Genomic DNA, 23,445 nt, shown 5'->3' with positions numbered 1-23,445 from the left:
TGTCAGGCATGACGTCCTGTTTAATAAGGAATGTCCTATCGTGGAATCAAGCTATAGGAATCCAACAGATATTCCTCGGCAGTTCTGCAGTTTGTTGAAGTCAGTCATCTCTGAGTGTGATCTGAAAGTGTAACTTAGTAAGTCTGGGAATAGGGAAGTGAGATGAATGTGAATCGAGTCGGTGCAGACACTGTCAGCTCAAAACATACTTAAATCATCGTTCGTTTAATCAACACCTCCGACGATAATGAACCCACACCACTTTGTCTGCTCTCCAGCCATTTTGATGAGAGACATCAGGTCCTCTGTCCATGTTGGACATTCTCCAGCCTGTCATGAGGGTCCATTTCTGCGGTCACTCCAAAATGCCTGATACGTAACGTACGGGGGAAACCTCCTCTGCCAAGTCGGTGTCCACCAGCGCAGTAATGTCTTCTAAGCTGGGGTACTGTAGTGAGACACTGATCAGGGATCAGTGGGCAGAGGTGGGCTGACAAACAAAATCGATTATTATTTGTACCCAAAAATGTGGGCAGTGAATACTGGTGTGTGTGTTTGTAATGGAGTAGCTGGTGAATGGGGCATGATGTATGTCTGCTTCTGGTCCCTCTGCATTTTCAGAATGAGAGAGAGTGAGAGAGAGAGAGAGAGAGAGAGAGAGAAATATATAAACAGACATGAAACACACACACACACACACACACACACACACACACACACACACACTGGAGAAAGAAAACCTTCCAGTCTCTCTAGAACACGAACACCTTACTTTATTTATTTATGACATTTTTTCTCCATTTGTCACGCATTACAGATTTTAATCTTAATTCTCTTTTCACAAACTTTGTAATGTTCAATTGTTCAATTTGTCGTAGTATTATTACTGTTGTATTATTGTTATATAATTATTGTATTATTCTTTAATGCCTTCATATTCTGTCACCCAAGCTCTGGCAGCACAAATGCACCATTATTTGTCATGCCAATAAAGCAATGAAATGAATTGAATTGACAGAGAGAGAGAGAGAGAGAGAGAGACAGAGAGAGAGAGAGAGAGAGAGAGACAGAGAGGGAGAGAGAGAGAGACAGAGAGAGAGAGAGAGAGACAGAGAGGGAGAGAGAGAGAGACAGAGAGAGAGAGAGAGAGAGAGAGACAGAGAGGGAGAGAGAGAGAGACAGAGAGAGAGAGAATGCTCCAAAACTCTATGAATGCTTTGATATAAAGAGCTCTGGACAGATTTTAAATGTAATTTGGCATCAATACACAATGTTGGAAATGTTCTCCTATTTCTAAGTCACCACCTCTTGTAATTCACTGGCCTGCTCTTATCATACAAGAATTTGTGGTTTCGTTAAATAGTCTGGATTACGTTTTTACATTACTGAAAATCTGACCCACATATATAGACCTAAAATAGGGAATAAACAACTAAAGATTTGTGGGTGATTGTGTGGAGGATCAGAGATGTGATGAGACCTTACAATCCAACACTGCTAAAGTTTAAATCGCGAGAATATTCTGCAGTATCACTGATGTCCGCTGATCTGAGTTAGAGAGGTTCTATGTTCCCACATGTCCACAGATCCACAACATGTCTATGTTAACAAGTCTACTGTTATTTGTAATCAGATATTGAACTCTTATTTCAGAATGACTGGTCTTATCAGTCACCTGAACCTTTTTTTGGGGCGGGATGTGTGTGTGGACTGCTTAGTGTGCAAACAACAGAAGTGCTATTTCACTCTATTGTCATACATTCACTGTTACTCCAACACTGAAAATGCAAAAATATTTTATTTGAATCCAAATGCTGCAATTGGGTTTATTTTTCCTTGGTGTTGCCATTTATTATTATTTAAAATAATAATAATAATTATTGTTATTATTATTATTATTATTATTGTTGTTGTTGTTGTTACATCATGTTTTAAATGGAATATTCACCTTTAAAACCCATTTTAAATGGGCAGGTCTGCAGAGTAACTAAAATTTGCCAACACATTTCACAAAACTGTCCACCTACTAAGTTTGTTAATAATTATGTTCACTACCACACGTGTTTAAAATCCACTGAACGCATGCAGGCTTTGGCTGGAAAGGGTGATTTCATTGAGTTGACTGCAAAGCTCGTGCTCAGATTATAGACACTGTGACTGCACAGATCACTGTGCCATAGTTACTAACTGTTTATATGCAGTGTGCCACTAGTCAATGCCCACATATGTTAATTTTTTAAAAACAATTTTAAATATTTCCATTAAGTAAGCAAACGAGGAATGAAATACCAGTGAAACAGACCTGAAAAAATCTTTTCAGCCCAAAGATGACATCTCTATTGACTTTCTTTTTTCAAAGGCGGTTTAACAACTTTAAGCTTTAATAGCTTCTTACACCGTTTGAGATGAGAGCTCCTTGGAGAACAATTCAGCAGGAAAGAAAAGCTTTTTCCCAGTTGAAATAGTCACGTTCAAGACCTCAAAGCATTTTTAAGATCACTCCGGAGCCCCTGTAGTTAGGAGTTTTCAGCCACTGAAGGACTGCCTGGGACGTTACATACATGCAGGTAAACAGGTACACAGCTAAACAGGTAAACAAAGAGCTGGCGTACCTTTCAGGTGGATTTTATTTTCTGGGCTGTGAACCAGAACAGAACTGACAGAATCCAGGCTGTCGTAGTTACTGCATCCAAGAGGCCCCGTTCTGGTCTCCGTTACCTAGGAAACAAGAATATATTTTATTACAGGTAAAATCGAGCACCTGCTTGGTCCTCTTTAGCAGCGGTGGGCCAGCGAACGCGCGCCATTGTCTAAACCGAACCGAACCAGAACACATCTGCAATCAGCTCGAGTCAATAGCCAAATGCACGGAGCAGCACGTGTTGTGTGTAGCGTGGCGCGTCGTGTCTCTGAGGCTGCCCTGTGACACAGCAGAAGTTGGGCCACTGGGTACCACTGTCATATTAACATCCAATCACGTGTTCAGCCAAGTGTGTGTGTGTGTGCTGCAGTAGCGTAGCTCCCCATATCAAACGGCAGACAACTCCCGTCTGCTCCAGAATAACTGTCTCACTGCCTAATCCCACACTGTCACACTGACTAAACCCACACTGTCGCACTGGCTACTCCCACACTGTCGCACTGGCTAATCCCACACTGTCGCACTGGCTAATCCCACACTGTTGCACTGGCTACTCCCACACTGTCGCACTGGCTACTCCCACACTGTCGCACTGGCTAATCCCACACTGTCGCACTGGCTACTCCCACACTGTCGCACTGGCTAATCCCACACTGTCGCACTGGCTACTCCCACACTTTCCCACTGACTAATCCCACACTGTGGCACTGGCTACTCCCACACTGTCGCACTGGCTACTCCCACACTGTCGCACTGGCTACTCCCACACTGTCGCACTGGCTACTCCCACACTGACGCACTGGCTACTCCCACACTGTCGCACTGGCTACTCCCACACTGTCGCACTGGCTACTCCCACACTGTTGCACTGGCTACTCCCACACTGTCACACTGGCTACTCCCACACTGAAATAAAGAGATAACATTGTTTATGATGGCTCTTTTCACCATGTGCATTATGGTTTACTGGCCATGGCGGTGCCTCCTCCCAGCAGAGAGAAGAGGAAAGTGTCTGATCTTTGCCTGGAACAAAGGATGTGGTCAGGATGTCTTCACAGTGTTGTTTAAGTCCGTGTGCAGTTCTGACTGAGCTGTGTTATTAGCCATATTAGCGAGGTACGCTAACCGTGGTATTCGTATAGGTTGTACTGGTGCAAACCAGTCTCTATCTTTCTGTTGTCTCATCGCTGCAAAAGTCAACACCACAAATTTGTTTCATGTCCAACAGTGAAAAAAAGTGCGACATATCTGTGTCATCACAGCACATATTTTTTTCAGCTCACATTTCCTAGAAAAGACAAATTAAAAAGGCAACACAGAACTATGGTCATAGTTTCGATATAGAAACCACTTCAGATGAAGTGAGGGCCCTATAAAGTGATTTCAGTTAACTACAGCAGTCATCAGGTGACGCCTCACTCACAGCCGACTCCAGTCAAGAAGGTTTCGGTTAGATCCTCTCCTGACATTCCAGACCAAAGGAGAACCGAACTGGAGGGGAATTACGGCAGGCGTGGTCTAATGCCTGCGACTGTCAATTGTGTTCCTCCCCGACACGATTTGAGCTTCTAAACTGCCTCTTTGAATCCTTCAAAGTCAATTAAGAACCTTTTAACAAAACTGTTTCGATGTTCTGTCTAGCAGATGAGAAACAGTGGTTGTGAGTAACAGTGTGTGTGAACCAACAACTCTGTGATGCTCACGACTTTTAGATGAAGTAGTCAGTGGACGATTTTACTAACTAAAGAGGTTTTAAACAGCCTATTTTTGGACAAACTCCCAGCCACTACGGAGGGAGGGACCAGGAAAAGCTCCGTCACTCTAATCCAAAACAAAAAGAAATGGGGTGTGAAGATGAGGCTCGCTTGGCGCTAGGTGTGTGTGTGCAGGCTGCCGTCTGTTTGAACGGAGGTCACTGCTTCCCCTGCGATCTGTGGCTGGAGGGCTCATTGTAATGTTCTCACTGCTTGGTCTGGTCCAGAGTCTATTCCTGAGTGATGTCTGCCTCTGTGGATATTACACCATCTTTAAACAACCTTCATATCAGTAGAATACAAGTATACCAGATACAGTCAGCACAGGTAAAAATCGCCATTACACAAGATAATGACACAGGGCATAACTAATTGAACAATTCAAATAACCAATTTGGACAATTTAGAATTGGGCTCACATCATGCCAGTGATTTGTATACCTATTGGTAAACTGCTGTTCACAATTTTTTTTTCCATAATTTTTTTTTTTCCATAAAAAGCCCAGTATGTTGTAATTACAGATGTGTGTATACACCTAAAGAGACGTGTCCGTTCTGTTCTGCAGTGTGGCGATGCATAATTAAACTTTATCAGAAGCAGCACTAGCAGGAAACTACATCCCCTGGTGGGAACTCAGGAATATTTCATAAAACCTTCCGTTAGCTGAAGAAAGTAGGTGTTGAACAGGAAAGTTTGACTTAAGGATGAAGTTACTTGGCTAACTCCAAGGTGAAGTTTGTAAACATCTTGAGAAAATTATTCATATGACTGCCACTTTCAAATAAGCAAACTAAAGAGAACTGGGGATGTTAAACGTCACATCGACTTAAAAGAGTAAAAAATCGTGTGTCGTTCGGCGAGCACCCGAATCCGTGCTCGCCGGCCTGTTCTCTTTCAGACCTTTCAGACAGCCAGTTCACATGCACACGTCATCTGCTGATTTCAATCGGAATTCATTCAGCATGCCAAGTTATTTTTGTCTATGGAACACCTGATGAAGAACCTGAAGCACAGACCTCTCTGGGCTTTGCTTCTGTGCCAATTATCACTTCTGTTAGAAGAATTAATGAAGCAGTAGCAGAAGCAACCGAGGAATTTACAATCAAGGAAATGCTAAACAAGCACCCACCTTGCAGCTCTGCACTGTTGCCTTGGGAGACATTATCATGCAGTTATCCTACTGCACTGTTGCTTTGGGAGACGTTATCAGGCGCTCGATTGCAGTTATCCTGCTGCACTGCTGCCTCATTATCAGTCACCTGCTACAGTACTGCAGTTAATTTTTACTGCACTGCACTTGGTTCTGTTTTGCACTTTCTAGAAAGGAGCCACTAAACAAGTGTCGAAAACATCCTTCTGTGTTAGTAGAGTCAAATGTATAGCAACGACACATGGGATTTTAAACACTTGTTGCGTGTGCAGTAATGTACTTGGCATGAGTGGCAAGAAAACAACAAGTGATTAATATGATATCAAAACGTGTCTACATCATCCAAATCAGGAAAAAAAGGCAGTTGCACATCTTGGACAGATGCCCTGCGCAGGGCTGGAGTCCCGGCCGTAGTTAACAGCATCTGTCAGCCCTGCACATCAGGAAAAGCAAAACAGCCTTTCTCCGTAATGAGTGAGCGCTCTCCGTGACTCGGACTTGCTGCCGTGTACATCTGCGATGGAATCTTGCCGAATTAAAGACGCCGTAATGGACCCACGACAGGTGCTGTTTTCAATAGCTCAAAAACTGAAAAGGCACTTAAGGTTCAGGCCCATGTGCCATAAAATAAAGGCGCTGGAGTGTCAGTCACCCTGACCTAACCAGCATGAATCACAGGAGGACAGTTCTGGAGAGCTTTGTTGCTCCATAGATCAAATGGTATGAACCGCATCGCTATACATTAGAATAGTGGCCAAACTTCTTCTTGTTGTGTGCCAAATAGCCCATGGAGCTCACAAACAGTTAGGACGGCAAGCCAGCCTTCCACACGAACACTGAAAACATACTTTAGGAAATAACCAAACTACTGACCCTGTTTCATATGTCAAGATATCTCAGTGAGAGATGCTGAAGGTTTCATGGAATTGAAAGACATCACTGTAAATGACCCACTTTTCTAACAGACCTTCTGAAGCCCGATTCCACTTTGCACTGAATTCGTAAGAAGCCGTCATATTCTACTCCTTCGGCCTATCGAAGGCTGAAGCAACGAAAGCACAACACACTTCACACACGAACAACAAGGCCAAGTCATGCCCAGGAACACCCCCCATGCATCGTGTCGTCGACATGGACTCTGATCGAATTCTTTACGTACTGTTTACGGCTTTATACATACCTGACAAAAGTGAATTTTCTGGGATGTTTACGTATCTTCCCAATCATGTACTGCTTAAACCACAATTCGTAAGAATTCCTGCAATGATTCCATGGAAACATATCCGTGTCAATGTGTAACGTAGTATTCCCACACCATTTCCAGTACGACAGCTCCATAAGGCACTGCTGTGTGTTCTCGGATATTGGGAATATCTTGCTCTCTTAAGAGCTATAAGCTGATCTGGTTGCGTTCCCAGTCGTAGGTGAATTGCATATGGGATAGACTCATTTATCAAAGCTGCCTGCCCGGCCAGCGTGTTAAAGCGCATTCAGCCGTGCGGCCCGAGAACATCACGCCAGCTCCAATTCAGATGTTTAGGAGTGTACAGAGTTTGACAGCACTTTTAGCGCACACACACACACTCTCAAGTGCTTCACCAGACTTGACAGATGATGGTGGTGTTGCACATCTCCAGAGAACTCTCTGTGGGCAGGTGGGGGGAGGTGCCAAATGTCCCCCCTGCTGAGAGGACAGAGACGCTCTATAGGGATCACACAGCATCACTCTGGCTGTAGGGCTCACACACACACCATCACTCTGGCTATAGTGATCACACACACACATCACTCTGGCTATAGGCATCACACACCATCACTCTGGCTATAGTGATCACACACACTCCATCACTCTGGCTATAGTGATCACACACACACACACACCATCACTCTGGCTATAATGATCAATCACACACACACACACAAACACCCAGACAGAGACTCACACACACCCACACACACCATCACTCTGGGTGTAGGCATCACACACACTCCATCACTCTGGCTGTAGGGATCACACACACCATGACTCTGGCTATAGTGATCACACACACACCATCACTCTGGCAATAGTGATCACACACCATCACTCTGGCAATAGTGATCACACACCATCAGTCCAGCTTTCTGACAGTTCACAATAAACCAGCCTGTACTGTGCAATGCTCACATTGCAAAATGTCCTGTAAACCCGTAACACACATTCGCTCAAGACTTTACCCAGGGGGACGCGTATGACCTTGTCTCTTCCCACAAAACGCATAACTCCTCATATAAACGATGCACACTTTTCCACACAGTTTTGCCTCACCAACATTCCTGTGTTCCAGGGCTGAGCTTGGAAAGGATATCAGATATATCTGTCCTACATAGAGGTGACTGTTAATAGTATGTCATTATGACAAATGTATATATCGGGTGGGTCCTTCGTGGGCAGCTGTAGTACTAGGTTAACGTTATTAAGCTTGGCACAAGCACATGGCCATGTCAAGTGCAGCATCGGAGACACGCTCCAATATCAACAGGGATAGGTTAGCATTACGCTGAAGGCCCCTACATTTCTGCAGCTTGCACACGAGCACTGTAGTCCTCACTGGCATTCCTGAGTGAGCACAACACAGACGTGTGGCAACCACGCCCCCTGCAGCCAGGTGTCTTTGCTTGTCCTTGACCTGATCACAGTGCAGGCGGCCCCCGGTGGCGTTTACTATATTCTAGCTCCGCAAGCCTCTGCTTCTTACGCAGAGGAAGGGAAACGTCGCTAACGGCAACGTCTCGGGTGCGCCGCTCTGCCCACTTCCCAGGGCGGGAAGTGGAATTGATTGGCCTTTATGGGATTATTGATGAGCCTGTTATAACATGCCCCTGCCTTGGTGCCCAGCACAATTCGTCTGATTTGCACAATCAGTACCAGATAAAGCATCCTGGAATGGACACGTGCTGCTGTATCGTCTCGTTAGCTGTCCTCTAATGAACACACCTGGCAGGTGGGCGGCTGCCTTCCATCACACACCTGACACCACTCACATGGCCTCTCAGGCTGGACAAGCCCTGATACAGACGCTACGCGCAGGAGTGGAATCAACTGAAAAAGCTAATACAATAACCTGCACCTTGTGAAAACATGATAATGGGTCTGTTTTTATATTGCTGCAAACTGATGGGCTGTCAGTTGATGGTACCCCCAGACCCCCAGTGCTTGCTGCTGAAAGCCGCTCGCTGGCATATGTCGCTTATATAAAGGAGATGGATCCCTGCTTCTCCGTGGTCGTGTACTTTGATAGAGGATTCATAAAACATCCCAGCAAATTGGATTTCTCTTCAGATGCTGTGTCGAGAAAGCTCTGGCTAATGAAACTCACAATGTCATTATTGTCCAGCATGCGCAGTCCTTCGGTGTATCGCATGCCAACGCACAACACACACTTGTGATTACCGCACAAGAGCTCGACTGCTTCCTTGGACTGAAGAGCGGAAATCATAACCTTCTTGTCCATATATATTCATGAGAATAAAAACAAACAAACAAATAAATAAATAAACAATTATATATATATAAAATAAATATATATAATAAACCTAAAATAAATATACACATAAACAACAACAAAAAATGAGAGAAGCTTGATAATATGATAATGTGACCTTTAATAGGATCAAGTAAGGTGTTTACTGTTTAGAGAGTTCTTGGTAATGCTGTAGTACAGTATTTGCACAACGCACTTCACAAACCACTTTCTGATTTGAAAAACGTTGTACTCAGTGAACAATGCCTTTGTACAAAGTTCAGGCTAAAGGAGCCTCTGTGCCTCAGTCAGAAGATACTGGTGATCCCGCACTCCCACTCAGCTGCTGTGGTTCAGAGAGCCACTCGAATCCACCACGGTGCTGGCAAACCTGTTTAAAAGTCACACTAAGACATTTATATTGCTAAAGAACTGCCACAGAAACAGCCTCCATTACACCTTTCTTACATCAACTTTTACTGAAGAAACTTGGAACTGTGTGTGTTTGCAGATGTATTTGATGATCAGGGTCTTGATGCCCTGTGTCTGTACAGACGTAAAGGTCAGATTGGGAAGAATACTTGGTTTTAAATGAGGCCACACCCACAAGGGACCACAAAGTTCACAGCCCTCATTTGGTTAGCTGTGGAGGAGGAATAGCAATCATTTATAACAAAGCCCAAGGCATCAATCAGGAAACAGGTTAAAATTCTTTTCCTTTGAAATTCATTATCTGAATGTAACTGCCTGATTGATCTACAAATAAGAAATCTTCTTTCTAATTACTTTTTATAGGCCACCAGGGCCTTAATCTATGGATGAAAGAGTAATAGCAGGAAATTTCAATATTCATTCTGAATAGCAGAGGGACCACAGAGAAAAGCCTTCCTGTCCATTTTAGACTGCGTTTGTTTCAGACAGATGGTAACGGGGCTTACCGTTACACTGACTTAATATTAACTCTTGGAGTCAACATAGCCGTTCTCCCACAGACCACTGGAGTCTCCGCAGGTAACCCATAACTCTCCAAATAAATCCAATGAGTTAGACAACATGAGGGAACTCTTGGGGTACACGTCTCGCTTACGTGATGGGACACCAAAATGGACTGAAAGATCTTGAGTGAAAACTCGTCCCCTGGTACAGTGAGCATACATGTACGTTAAAGCAAAATTTCAGACAGCTTGAACGTAAATGGAGTTTGACTAAACTGGCAATATCCCACTCTGCTCAGAAAGACCGTCTTATACAGCACTGTAGGACACTTCCAGCACGTGCAACATGTGTCTTTCCTCTTCCGTCGAAAACAGTAAAAATAATCCCAGATTACTATCCAAAAAAAATGTCTAAACTAAAAACCAGATATTGAATCTCAGATACCAGCAGTCTGCAGCAGTAAAGAGTCCATAAGAGTTTCAGTAATCTGTAGATTGTTTGACCACATTAGATTGCACTGACAGTGTTGTAACAAATTCCGTAGTGATTAGTGATTAGTGATTAGTGGTTAGTGATTAGTGGTTAGTGATTTCTGTTCCTGACATACCAAACTCATTGCTCTTTGGTATCTAGATGAACTGGTTTCCCATTACGAAGCTTGATGACTGCTTAGACCACGAGGTGCTGGTTAATTGTTAGTACGTAGAACAGAAGGGAAAGAGTATTTTCATATAACCCCCCCATCTTTGGAATACCATTTTGGTCAGTGCTCAGGACTCAGAAACAATCTAGGTTGAAAATGTTGGTGATGTCATCTCACCGCTCTCACATGTACACAGAGGTGTGTTAATGGTGGAGCATATGATGTTGGTGTCTCAGAGAACCTCACGCCCGTGCTGATGGTGGAGCGTAGGGTGCTGGTGTCTCAGGGAGTCTCACGCCCGTGCTGATGGTGGAGCATAGGGTGCTGGTGTCTCAGGGAGCCTCACGCCCGTGTTGATGGTGGACCGTAGGGTGCTGGTGTCTCAGGGAGCCTCACGCCCGTGTTGATGGTGGACCGTAGGGTGCTGGTGTCTCAGGGAGCCTCACGCCTGTGTTGATGGTGGAGCGTAGGGTGCTGGTGTCTCAGGGAGCCTCACGCCTGTGTTGATGGTGGAGCGTAGGGTGCTGGTGTCTCAGAGAGCCTCACGCCCGTGTGGATGGTGGAGCGTAGGGTGCTGGTGACTCAGAGAGCCCTCATGCCTGTGCTACCTTCTGGCTCTCCCTTTTAGCTAAGCTGTTAAAGTCTAATTTATAGTCTCTGTTATACTCTGTAGCACTCATTCTAAACAGAGATAACTATTTCTGTCTGCCCATCAGACCAGCCTGACCACCACAGACCCTCCAGCAGTACCTGGCTGGCTCATCCACATGTCCATTATCTGCATGTTCCATGTAATCTCCTGAAGAGATGAACAATTCCTAGAGACTTCCAAGGAGACTTTACTGACGAGACCGTCGCCACTGCCATCAACGCTCCTGCTAGAATGTGTTTACTTGTTTACCGTTTGGACTCCGAACAGAACTACTAATTAGTTCACTGAATAGGCAGAGTACCTCTGCCAAATATTTCTGAGTCATCTCTTAAGGCGCTTATAAGTTTGATGGCAAGTTAAAGTTAAAAACAAAAGCAACTTTATTCATTATGTGTTATTAGTTTGCCATCTGGTGTCGACCAGAGGAGGGGATTCCTCTCTCTTTGCCTTGGTTCTTCTCCAGGATTCTTTTGCTTGTTGTATTGCAGATTTTCCTTCCTCTTCTACCTCAGCTTGCTCAATACGTACCTGGATCCCAACTCTCTGCATGTGTGATTTCTGGAAAGCCGCTTTGTGGCAACACATCGTAAAATGTGATATACAAATCAATTTGAAGTGAATCAAGTTAAATTTGATAGAACGCTTACAATGACAGTCCATGCCTATGTTGTTGTATGGCAGGAGTAGAGGAAGTGTAGAGCTGTGGTAGCTCAGTGGTTAAACCCCACCACTGCCCCTGAGCAAGACCCTTAACTCTCAATTGCTCAAGTTGTACTTAGAGAGAGTTGTGGGGTTTTTTTTTGGATAAAAGCATCAGCTAAATGATGTAAGTGCACTTTGTGGAATCACCTAATATGCTAGTTGTGCCATACTGAAGGGATGCCTGAAGTTCGCAGTCTGAAGAGATGGGAAACAGCAAATATTTACCTTGATAGCAGAGGTGGCAATCTGCAGATGGTGGAGCCTCCGGAGGGTGCCCTCTCGGTCGGTGAAGTAGGAGGCCGCCAGCTGGTGCAAGATCTCCAGGGACACCGCCGAGCTGTTCCCACTTCCCTCGGACTTCTTACCAAGTTTCTGCTTGTCCAGGAAGATGGTGAGCGACTCCTCCCCTTCAAAAGAGACCCACACAGAGCCCAGGCATTAAGGTCAGAGGTCGACCCAGGTCTGCAGTGCACTCTGTGCACACTGTTTGGGACTGAAGTATATGGGCAGGCATGTTTCAGTTTGCGTGGAATGCAAGTTCATGATCCTGTCACCCCAAACCCCGAGCCTGTTGGTGTTTTTATTCTGTTATAACTACCGCCACCTCAGTGCAGCCAGACACAGTAGCATTCTGCAGCTCTTAAACATCTCAGGCTCACGTTTGCTCACAAAGGGGACAAACTAAGGATGTAGACCAAGAGGTCCCCTTCTGCTGGACTCGACTGGAATTTCTTTACAAAAAGCAGGCAGAGCAGTAGCGACTCAAAAGCTAAGAAATGACATGTGGTTCGAAACCAATAAATCTTGATTTAAAGATGCCACTTTGAGTTATTCAAAGCAGAAGAAGACTATGGAGCCACAGGCATCGTACTTTACGTGTGCATGCATGTTCCACTTATTAAGGAGCATTGACTAAACAAAAATCTAGCCCAATAGACAGTGAGAAATTGTCTCGCTTTGCTGTCGAAGTCTCTCTCTTTCTCACACATAGCAACACTGGTATTTTTCACTTCAGTCTGATTAGTATTCAGTCAGCTGTCCCATCCTACTTTCTACTGCGTGACTGGTTAATTACCCAGCATTCACTGAGGCTTTGGCACCACTGTCTGTTTTCTCTTCACTGTAGCTTCACTGTGCACATCCACCAATGACTGGCATCATAATTAGCACCCTGATCTTACTTAGGAACCAGTCTATGGACAAGCTGTCCAGTTGATAAATGCGGTGCGAGCCAGGTGGACGGGTTGGATAGGGTTCCCGACGCGGCGTAAAAAAACAACAACAACAACAACCCGTAAGCCCCAATTCTGTCACTGGGGTTGTCAGTGTAGTCCCATTTCTGATATTATGTATCAATTAGCAGCGGAAAATTCAACAAGACCCTGTCACAGAGCGACGGGTACTACAATCAATACATTCGTTTACAAGCTCACCTCCGAGCGTGGCCGAGACTAAGAAGTGCGTTCCGTATTTTTTGATCAGGTTTTCGTGGACCTGCTGCAGGCTTGGCCTCCGTCCCAGCAGGCGTAGGTTACGCAGGAACTCGGGGGCCAGCGGCACCTTGAAGAAGCCCCTCTTCTCTGTGGCCAAGCTGTTCACTTTCCAGTGACTGAATTCTCTGCAAAAGAAAAAACACTCGTCACTTTCCAGTGACCGAACTGAAAACGAATTGGACCACGGTCTTAAAGTCGGGTCTGTGCTGCGGGTTGGGATCCAAATTTGTTTCTGGTTTTTGGGACAAGGGTACTTGGAACTGGAGGTGGTGGTGGTGGTGTGTGTGTGTGTGTGTGTGTGTGTGTGTGTGTGTGTGTGTGTGTGTGTGTGTGTGTGTGTGTGTGTGTGTGATTGAGTGTTTATGTATGAGTAGAAAATCTATGCTGATATCAGCATAAAACAGGCTGCTGTATAAACATGCATCAATGCGTAGGTCTGAATATTGATGCCTTTGATTTTAATGGAGCACAAACATAATCCATAACCAGTGTGCACTTTTCATGATTCACGTTGACAGCTATTGTTAGCCTCTGCATGGAGACACTGTCCTCGCTTGCTTGTGGCCACAATTTATCTTCCAGCACCAAAACACAGAGTCTATATCAGCACTTATATAGACGGGGAGGGGGGATGGCCTTTGTGCTAATGTCAGAAATTAAGCTTAAAGATTTCACAACACAGCATTTCTTAGCAAAGTACCAGGCTTATCTTAAGTAAAACTTATTCTTCTGTAAGGGCAGATCACAAGATTAGTTCGCTTGGAAGTATTAGCGGAGAGTATAGCCCATCGGGCTTAATGCTGCGCGCCGTGATCTCCAAGAGTTAATTAGCAAAGTGCTGCTTGTCCATGCATAAGCTAATGATGATCGATGGTCTTAATTAAAGGGTTTTAGCGCCTTCTGATTGCACCTGGAGCTCAGCTGGGTAGCAGTGCACATTCACCCAAAAACACACCACAGCTGATCCCCTCTCGCAGACAGCACCGTAGCACTTTAGCACTGCTTATTTTAATGTAAATATCTTCATCTGGAATATCTGGTACACGCCAACGAGAGCGTCACAACAAACTGTTCTTCGGTGCTGAAAATGTGAAACTCAGCCAGTGTGGTTTGTGTAAGCCAAGTAGCCTTGTTTCCAACATCATGTCATTTGGCAAGAACTACTAGTGGAAATAGCATACACAAGTTCTATTTTAAATTTGTAATCCAGCTCTGAAGATAATTAAGGAATTATTCTGTGTTTATGTAACTGAACATGCTCGAGTGGCATTTAGGAATTCGGTTCAGCTGGTTTTCGTAACTCGCGGCGTTTCTGTGCTCCTCACAGAATCGCTGATGTGTAGCATCGCACTGGAAACTGGGTCTGCATGCTTGCTTGTGTTGGGCTGTCTGTCAAACTCCGGCATGGGCCGTGTCCCCAGAGATACGCCACTCCTCAAAAATCCACCACTTATTAAAATCACATGGAGCGAAGACGCCAACTACCGAGAGCAACATGTAATTAGGCCTCGTTTTCCTCGACATATTGAATTACGTCGTGATTACGAACAGGAGAATTTCAGGCGGAAGTTGCCGCGTTACACGCGGAGTTTGGTTTGTGGAGCGGGAGAGAATAATGAATAACAATTACTGGCAGCTTCCGTTCCCCCGTGAACCGCGTGCTGCCAGTACGCGCACTCTCCCGGTGTTTGCACTCAGAAAAATAATGTACGCCTAGTGACACTTTACCTCCAATTTAGCTCACTTAAATGCTCCAAGAATCTTAAATTATCCATCAAAGCTATAATACTATCTATCTATCTATCTATCTATCTATCTATCTATCTATCTATCTATCTATCTATCTATCTATCTATCTATCTATCTATCTATCTATCATCCATATTTCTCTCTCTCTCTGTGTGTGTGTCGGGGGGTGCCTCTGCATGGTTCTCTCTTTTTGCGTTGACCTAAATAGCAAAGGCTGAGCATTCAGAGGAAATGAGCTGAGTCTTGTTCATTGTTCACACGGACTTGCAGAACACTTTAATTACGTTCTCAGCTTTAACACTGGCGTCTCAGCGCCATGGGATGAGAAAATCATAATAGCAGACGCAGATTTCTCAGACATGAGGCGATCGTATATCATGTCACGCCATTTTGAGCACGAGGGAGAGTGCGCGCTTTCATTTGCATTTCCAAATTGCTGGAAGATGACGATTCTCTCGAAATGTCAAGAGACGAACCGATTCGAGCTTAGACTGAAATCATTGCCCTCATCAGGCACATGTTGACCTAGGCACTTTCTCACGTCTAATTGGATATAAATCTGCCAGGAGTGACATGACTTCAAACACCCACACGCTGGGGCGAAAGTTCTTGGCCAACATGTTTAAGCAAACCTGAGCAGTAGTTACTGAGATGCGGTTTATCCATCCACTCAGACTCATCCTGATAAATTACGCTTTTAAATGTGGATTAGAAATTACAGAAAGTGTACCGCTCTCTGTTGGAGGGGAAAACAGGAAATGGAATAAAACTTCTGGGGCGCGAAGGAAGTTACGGTCTGGAATATTAAAATGACTGGTGTCCTGATGTACCTCTGATGCTCAGGGAAATACTATTCAAACCCACCCTCCAAAATATATTTAGAAACCACACTTCAGTGGGCCACTGCCCTGTGAAGTGAAACACTGACCTGAGCTGTTTTTGAAAGGAAATTCAATAAATATAAATATAAAATAAACTTACTCCACTAACACTATTGTTATTTATTTAACGTGATGTTAACCATGGTTTGGTTAAAGCTTAGTACACTAAGTAGTCAAAGGAATTAAAAGGATCCTGCTTTCAGCAAAACAGACACAAACAAACAAACACCCACCCAATAAATAAATAAATAAGTACCTCAGCAAAACTCTTTGGAAGTTTTGAACACAAACATTAGTAGTCAATGTGAGATGCGATGCTGGACAGTGGAACCCTGAACAATGTTTTCTGAAACGTTCTATAGTGAGAGACTGAAGTGGCAAATTACATCAAGTAACCAGAACACAAAAGCACTGAGCCTCAACCCCGGCCGCCCACACACCGCACTCTCTGAAATTCCATTTTGAAGCGTACATATCCAAGGTTGCCAGATATTCCCCTCATTAATTCTACACTCTGATCTCCTATGAAAAAGCAATACAGTCATCAGATACGCATCATCAAGCCTCCCGACTCCTCTGAGACATGGCTGGTTAATTTCAAGGCCCAGTTTGTACGTTCTTGTGTAGCTGGTCACTTGCGGCTGGAGCTGTTCCCCCCACGGTGCACGTTTCCCTGCTCATGCACTCTCTGAATTGTCTCTGGCAACCAGCTGTTACTAGGTTACAGGGTCCCCTTGGGACTTCGCCTTGGTGCGTCACGCCCCTCCTGGTTGCGATTCCTGTCATCTCATGTGGCCCAAGACACAGAGGCCCACAGGTAGAGGCTTGGATGGGAGTTCATCCATCTTCCCAAGCTCGCCCGGGGGAACGGCACAACATCATCACCTCTCCTTCCTGTCTACCAAGTAGTAAACACCCCTTAGCTGGCCGAAACGCAATAACAGCGCTGGTGTTGGGCTCGGGCCACTGTGCCAGCCAAGAGTAAATCCACGTTATCCTAGAATGCTCTTTTGGAGAGCAGACTTGCACAGAAAGACGTGTGCTGTGCAGTTGATGACAGGGCTACGGCATGTATCTCCACACCGTGCAAAAGAAAAGGTTGAAATGTTTCCAGTGCGCAGCTGAAGCTCGGCTGAACGCTCGCTCTTTAAACACCTGCCACTGTGGCTACGGCAGACGTATCATTACGCAAGCATGCCTCCCTGGGCTCTTAGGCTCAGAAATCCCCGCTGGTGTCAGGGCAATGACTAAAGACCGTTGAACTCACTGTGGAGAATCCCTCAGCGTGGAGTAAGTCCCTAAAGAGGAGCAGGGAGCCGTGAGGCAGGAGGTGGAGCAGAAAGGCACGAGCACCTTGTCACAAGGTGCAGGCATGACCCCCCCCACCACGCTGGGCAGGAGGAGACATGCTCTGTCTCCAGCTCTCCTTTTAGAGAAAGTGCCCTTATCATATCAAAAGGCCAGTGTGATTAAAATGGCTGGCTGGGGTAGGGGGTGGGGTAGGGGGTGGGTCTCCTTTCTCTGCCCAGTGAGATCAGTGATGTTTATGCATCGCAACTGAACCGTGAAGCATACATAAGCACACACACAGACACACACACACAGACACACACACACACACACAGAGCCATGCATGCACGCAGCGACCCACACACACACACCCACACACACACACACACACACACACACACACAGCCGTGCATGCACGCAGCCACCCACACACACACACCCACACACACACACACACACACACACACACACAGCCATGCATGCACGCAGCCACCCACACACACACACACACACACACACACACACACACACACACAGCCGTGCATGCACGCAGCGACCCACACACACATACACACACACAGCCGTGCATGCACGCAGCCACCCACACACACACACCCACACACACACACACACACACACACACATACAGCCATGCATGCACGCAGCCACCCACACACACACACACACACACACAGACGGCCATACACACAGGCAGCCACCCACCCCCCTACACACACACGCCATCAGTTTTTGCGAGAGTAAAAATCCACATTTTGCCCTGTAAGTCAGCCTTTGAAACAGTTCTGGCAGGGCCTCTTGGAGTCCATCACGGTTCAGTGGGGGTCTCACGCCCAGGCGCTCGGACCACGCTGCGCTTTGGATGAGCTGGCTCGCACACAGGCAGGGGGCGGAGAGAGAGAGCGAAAGGGCCAGAGTCCACCCACGGAAGCGGGGCGGGCCACAGCCATGCAGCGAACACCAGGCTCACCATCATCATCTGAACACGGACTGCGACACCAATAATGCATCAGTTGTTAAAGCTCACATCAAACGAGCGTCACGCGCCCAACATAACGAATGAAGAAAACAGACAATGAATGTCTTTTTTCTTCTTGTTGTTGCTGTTATATTTTAACAACAGAGTATGCCACCTTTTATTTCTGGGCATTTATTTTGAGTACACACTTTTTACTGTTTTAGAATTTCGAGCATGATAGCAAACTTAGTCATGACCAGTTTTTTTTTTTACGTACAGTACACCAGTGCTGTTCTAGAATGGCAAACTGGTTTCCACTGATTCTGCTTTCAAATGGGGTGCTGGGCTTTCACAGACTGATGATGACTCACGACTCACGCACTTGTTCATGGTTTCTGTCTGTGAAGGCAGACGACAGTGAAGGTTAAAGTCGCTGACACATTCTCCTCTTTAGTGTTTGCTCCGTGAATGCTGCTCAAAGCGTCTGGGTAATTAAAAAGTAGTGTTCGACCAACTATTCAAATGTTTGCTTAAACAGGGCATCTGCACCCTATCAATTCATGCTTCCATAACTTTTATAATTACTATTTCTTTAATTCCAAAATAATGAAACAAATACACCTCCCCCCCAAAAAAAAGTCCATAAATAAAATGGAGCATTTTAGTTTTAATCCACTGAGCTCGACTGGGCTGCACAAATATAGACTTTACTGCACTGGCAAAGTTTGTGAGATATATTTATTCAGAAATATTTTGAAAAGAATAAAATCCATGTGAAGAGATGAATCGTTCTTAGCCCTATTCCACCAATGAGGAACGGGTTCCAATCTGGTTCTGGGTGCTCTTCTGAGAACCGGCCTGCGTGTGGACCAGGTTCTATTGGAACCGAGGTGCGTCTTCAGCCGAGGCCATGGCACGGTGCACAGCAGGAGGAAACAAGGTGGCTGACCTGAGGTCGCTTGTGCTTTGTGACAGATGGTTGTTTTTATCCAACTATTGGTGATAATAAAGATATATAATAATAATAACAGATAATGAATACTGTTGATATTAACAATATTAAATAGTCGTGGAAATAAACGTAATCAACCTATCATCATTATTGGCCAGCGTGGACGGAGATGCAGGGTCAGGTTCAACCGTTTTTGTAGCTGAATTCAGCGCCACAGTTGTCAGGTTTGCTGGTCTGTTAGCTCGCTATCGAGCACGATATTATGTGCTGGTAAATAACACCAATAACGCTTTCCTCTACAACTGGGTATGCCCCCTGCATGACACGCCCCCTGCATGACACGCCCCCCACATGACACGCCCCCTGCATGTCATCACAGTTCATGCTGAAACACCCACTATTCTTTGGTTCCAGCTTGGATTGAACTCTTTGGGTTCCAGGACCTGTTTATTTTGGTGGAAACGCACCGAACGGTTAAGAATTAGGAGCGTGAAATGAAACGGTTCTGGCTCCTCACTGGTGGAAAAGCGCCACGTGTGGCAGCCTCTTACCGGAGTAATTACACTCCTGGTAGGGAAAAAACTTCATGGATGAGGCCCTTCCTGGCAATCTTTAGCTGAGCCCTGTACCCCAACTCACTGTGCTTTCAGCTAGACGCTGCAAAAGATCTAGAGGCAGCAAAAGAGCCGAGAAGCCCTAAGGAACATTTTCACTTGGCACTAAAGGATCTTCTAAAGCCAAAGCTGAAAGGAGAAGCATTTACCCACATCATCTTTTCATCAGAGCTTAAGACATGATTTATTCAGCAGTAGAGAAATGAAAAGAGATCAGAGCCAGAGACCTGACAGGGACATACGAACCACATTTACTATAGAGACACACGAACCGAATTTACCAGAGACATACGAACCACATTTACTATAGAGACATATGAACTGAATTTACCATAGAGACATACGAACCACATTTACTATAGAGACACACGAACCGAATTTACCATAGAGACATACGAACCACATTTACTATAGAGACACACGAACCGAATTTATCATAGAGACATACGAACCACATTTACTATAGAGACACACGAACCGAATTTATCATAAAGACATACGAACCACATTTACTATAGAGACATATGAACCTCATTTACTATAGAGACACACGAACCGAATTTACCATAGAGACATACGAACCACATTTACTATAGAGACACACGAACCGAATTTATCATAGAGACATACGAACCACATTTACTATACAGACATATGAACTGAATTTACCATAGAAACATACGAACCACATTTACTATAGAGACACATGTACCACAGTTACTATAGAGACATACGAACCGTATTTACTATAGACATACGAAACACATTTACCATAGAGACACACAAACCACATTTACCATAGAGACACACAAACCACATTTACTATAGAGACATACAAACTGTATTTACTATAGAGACACACATACCAGTTGCTATAGAGACATACGAACCGTATTTACTATAGAGACATACGAAACGCATTTACCATAGATACACAAACCACATTTACCACAGAGACACACAAACCACATTTACTATAGAGACATACAAACCGTATTTACTATAGAGACATATGAACCACATTTACCATAGAGACATATGAACTGAATTTACCATAGAGTCATACGAACCACATTTACTATAGAGACACTTGACCCGTATTTACGATAGAGACACACGAACCACAATTACTATAGAGACATACGAACCGCATTTACCATAGAAACATACGAACCACATTTACTATAGAGACATATGAACCTCATTTACTATAGACACACGAACCGAATTTACCATAGAGACATACGAACCACATTTACTATACAGACATATGAACTGAATTTACCATAGAAACATACGAACCACATTTACTATAGAGACATATGAACCGTATTTACTATAGAGACACGTGAACCGCACTTACCATAGAGACATATGAACCGCATTTATTATAGAGACACACGAACTGTATTTACTATAGAGGCACACAAACGTATTTAGTATAGAGATATATGAACCACATTTACCATAGAGACATACGAACCACATTTACCATACTGACATACAAATCGCATTTACCGTAGAGACATACGAATCGCATTTACCATAGAGACATACGAACTGCGTTTAGCGTATAGATATATGAACCACATTTATCGTATAGAGATCTACAAAACAAATTTACAATAGAGACATACAAACTGTATTTACCATAGAGACATATAAACCACATTTACTGCATTATAAGTTTTTTTATAATCCTAGTCGTGTCATTACTATGTTGGTTGTGTTATTCAAATGGCAGAGAACCTGAAGGAGTAATTCTGAAACAACAAAAAATCAAAAAATGATTAAAATTACTTTTATCCAGAATCCTTTAAACCAATTAGAAAAGCTCTAATAAAAACGAATGAGTTTTTCAGGTTATGAGGTTTAGATTTCATGCACTGCAAAGTTCATGCTTGCATGGTTAAGAATGCCCACTGTACTGCAGATTAAGCATTCATTCTTCTTATTTAAATAATCTGAATTTGGGATTGATGACGTTTTCTTCCCACTAATAGCACTGTGACGGAAAAACCTCCAATAAGCCATACATATTTCCCCAAAATCCTACAGCTAATAAAATATTCCATTATTGTAGGAACACGCGGTTTCTCTCATTGGTAACCTGCTGATCGGTTGAAACTAAGCACATACGGGGTGGGCAGGGTGGGTGTTAGAGACATGGCTCACTGTGGCACTCTGCTGTGTGTGTGTGTGTGTGTGTGTGTGTGTCACTCTTCTTAGTCACTGCAGAATCTGCCACAGAGCGTGGGTGAGGAGCGGCGTCAGGTCTGGCTCGTTTCTGTCATGTGCCTGGTCCTGTCCTGACACCTCCACCAAAAGAATGCCACACTCTTCAGATTCTCCCTTGGCTGCCTCTGCTAGCCTGCGTTGTTATTGTTCAAGGTAACCGCCACAGAAACCTGCTTTACTTCTTGGTAAACAGAATTATGAAGGAAACCTGTCTAAAATAAAATAAAAAATCAGCTCACATTTCAGCACTTCTGCCTGCTCCAGTATTATCAGAGCATTCAACCCACTGTACCGACAGTTTTGCTTTGTTTTGCTTGCTAGTGTTTTCTGAAAGCAGATGCCAGAAAAGGTGAGCTCATCTGTAGCTCACCTGAAGCTCACTCGAAGCTCAGCTAAAACTCAACTTTAGATAATCTGAGGTTCATTAGTAGATCACCTGTAGCTCACCTGAAGCTCAGCTAAACCTCAAATTTAGATGATCTGAGGTTCATTAGTAGATCACCTGTAGCTCACCTGAAGCTAAGCAAAAAATCAACTTTAGTTCATCTGAGGTTCATTGGTAGATCACCTGGAGGTCAGCTGAAACTCACCTGTAGATCTTGTAGCGGGTGGAAAACCCTTGCTGAAAACGCTCCTTGAACTCGGCGTACTCCGGGCAGCGGTGGAAAGGTCCTTTTTCGGACAGGAGCCAGTCCAGCTGGCCGCCGCTCCGGCTGGCCCCGGCAGAGAACGGGGAAGTGGCCTGCTCCAGACGCTCAGCCACGGTCAGGATCAAGGTCAGCGGGCCCAGAGGCACCCAGGACCAGAGGAGCATTAAGAGGAACCATCTAACGCCCACGGCTCTTGGCCAACACGACGCCATCCTGCCCCTGGGCACCCGCGGTCAGCATTCTTCTGCCAATCCCTCCTGACCTGGCATCACAGGAAAAGACAAAAGGTGCGTCAGACAGGCCTTACCCAGCCAGGGGGTTATCTGGATTATCCGGCTCACATGTCCGTATAGATTCCAACGCAAAAACTCTCAACAGCTTTGGAATAAATTGCATTGCGTAGAATCAAAGAACTGTTCAATACATGAACAGAAAACGTTCAGTTTCTTTGGTTCCGCACCAGTGACGGCTCGGTGCAAGGAAAGAAGACTCAGAGTTTAATGAAAAACACATTACACTTAAAAGGTATGAAATTCAGGAAAATACAGTCATAGTTGTGAAAGAATATCTCTCTGGGCACATATCTAAGCAACATATTTTGTTCAGCGTGTATCGGTGTA

General features: G+C 44.6%; 1 protein-coding gene across 2 annotated transcripts in view; it reads right to left on the bottom strand.

Moving 5' to 3' along the window:
* Positions 1-23,445, bottom strand: part of brinp2 (bone morphogenetic protein/retinoic acid inducible neural-specific 2) — an 88,289-nt gene that overhangs the window by 28,607 nt on the left and 36,237 nt on the right. For both annotated transcript variants that reach the window (XM_027011356.2, XM_027011357.2), the window contains 4 exons: positions 22,766-23,087; positions 13,416-13,600; positions 12,208-12,389; positions 2,613-2,718 (listed from right to left, as the gene is read on the bottom strand). In XM_027011356.2, coding sequence (XP_026867157.2) covers positions 2,613-2,718; positions 12,208-12,389; positions 13,416-13,600; positions 22,766-23,037 — 745 coding nt within the window. In that variant the 5' untranslated portion in view covers positions 23,038-23,087. The remainder of the gene's footprint in view (positions 1-2,612; positions 2,719-12,207; positions 12,390-13,415; positions 13,601-22,765; positions 23,088-23,445) is intronic.

The sequence above is a fragment of the Electrophorus electricus genome, chromosome 18 (assembly GCF_013358815.1).
Source record: "Electrophorus electricus isolate fEleEle1 chromosome 18, fEleEle1.pri, whole genome shotgun sequence".
Lineage (NCBI taxonomy): Eukaryota > Metazoa > Chordata > Actinopteri > Gymnotiformes > Gymnotidae > Electrophorus > Electrophorus electricus.
This window is presented reverse-complemented; position numbering and strand designations above follow the sequence as displayed.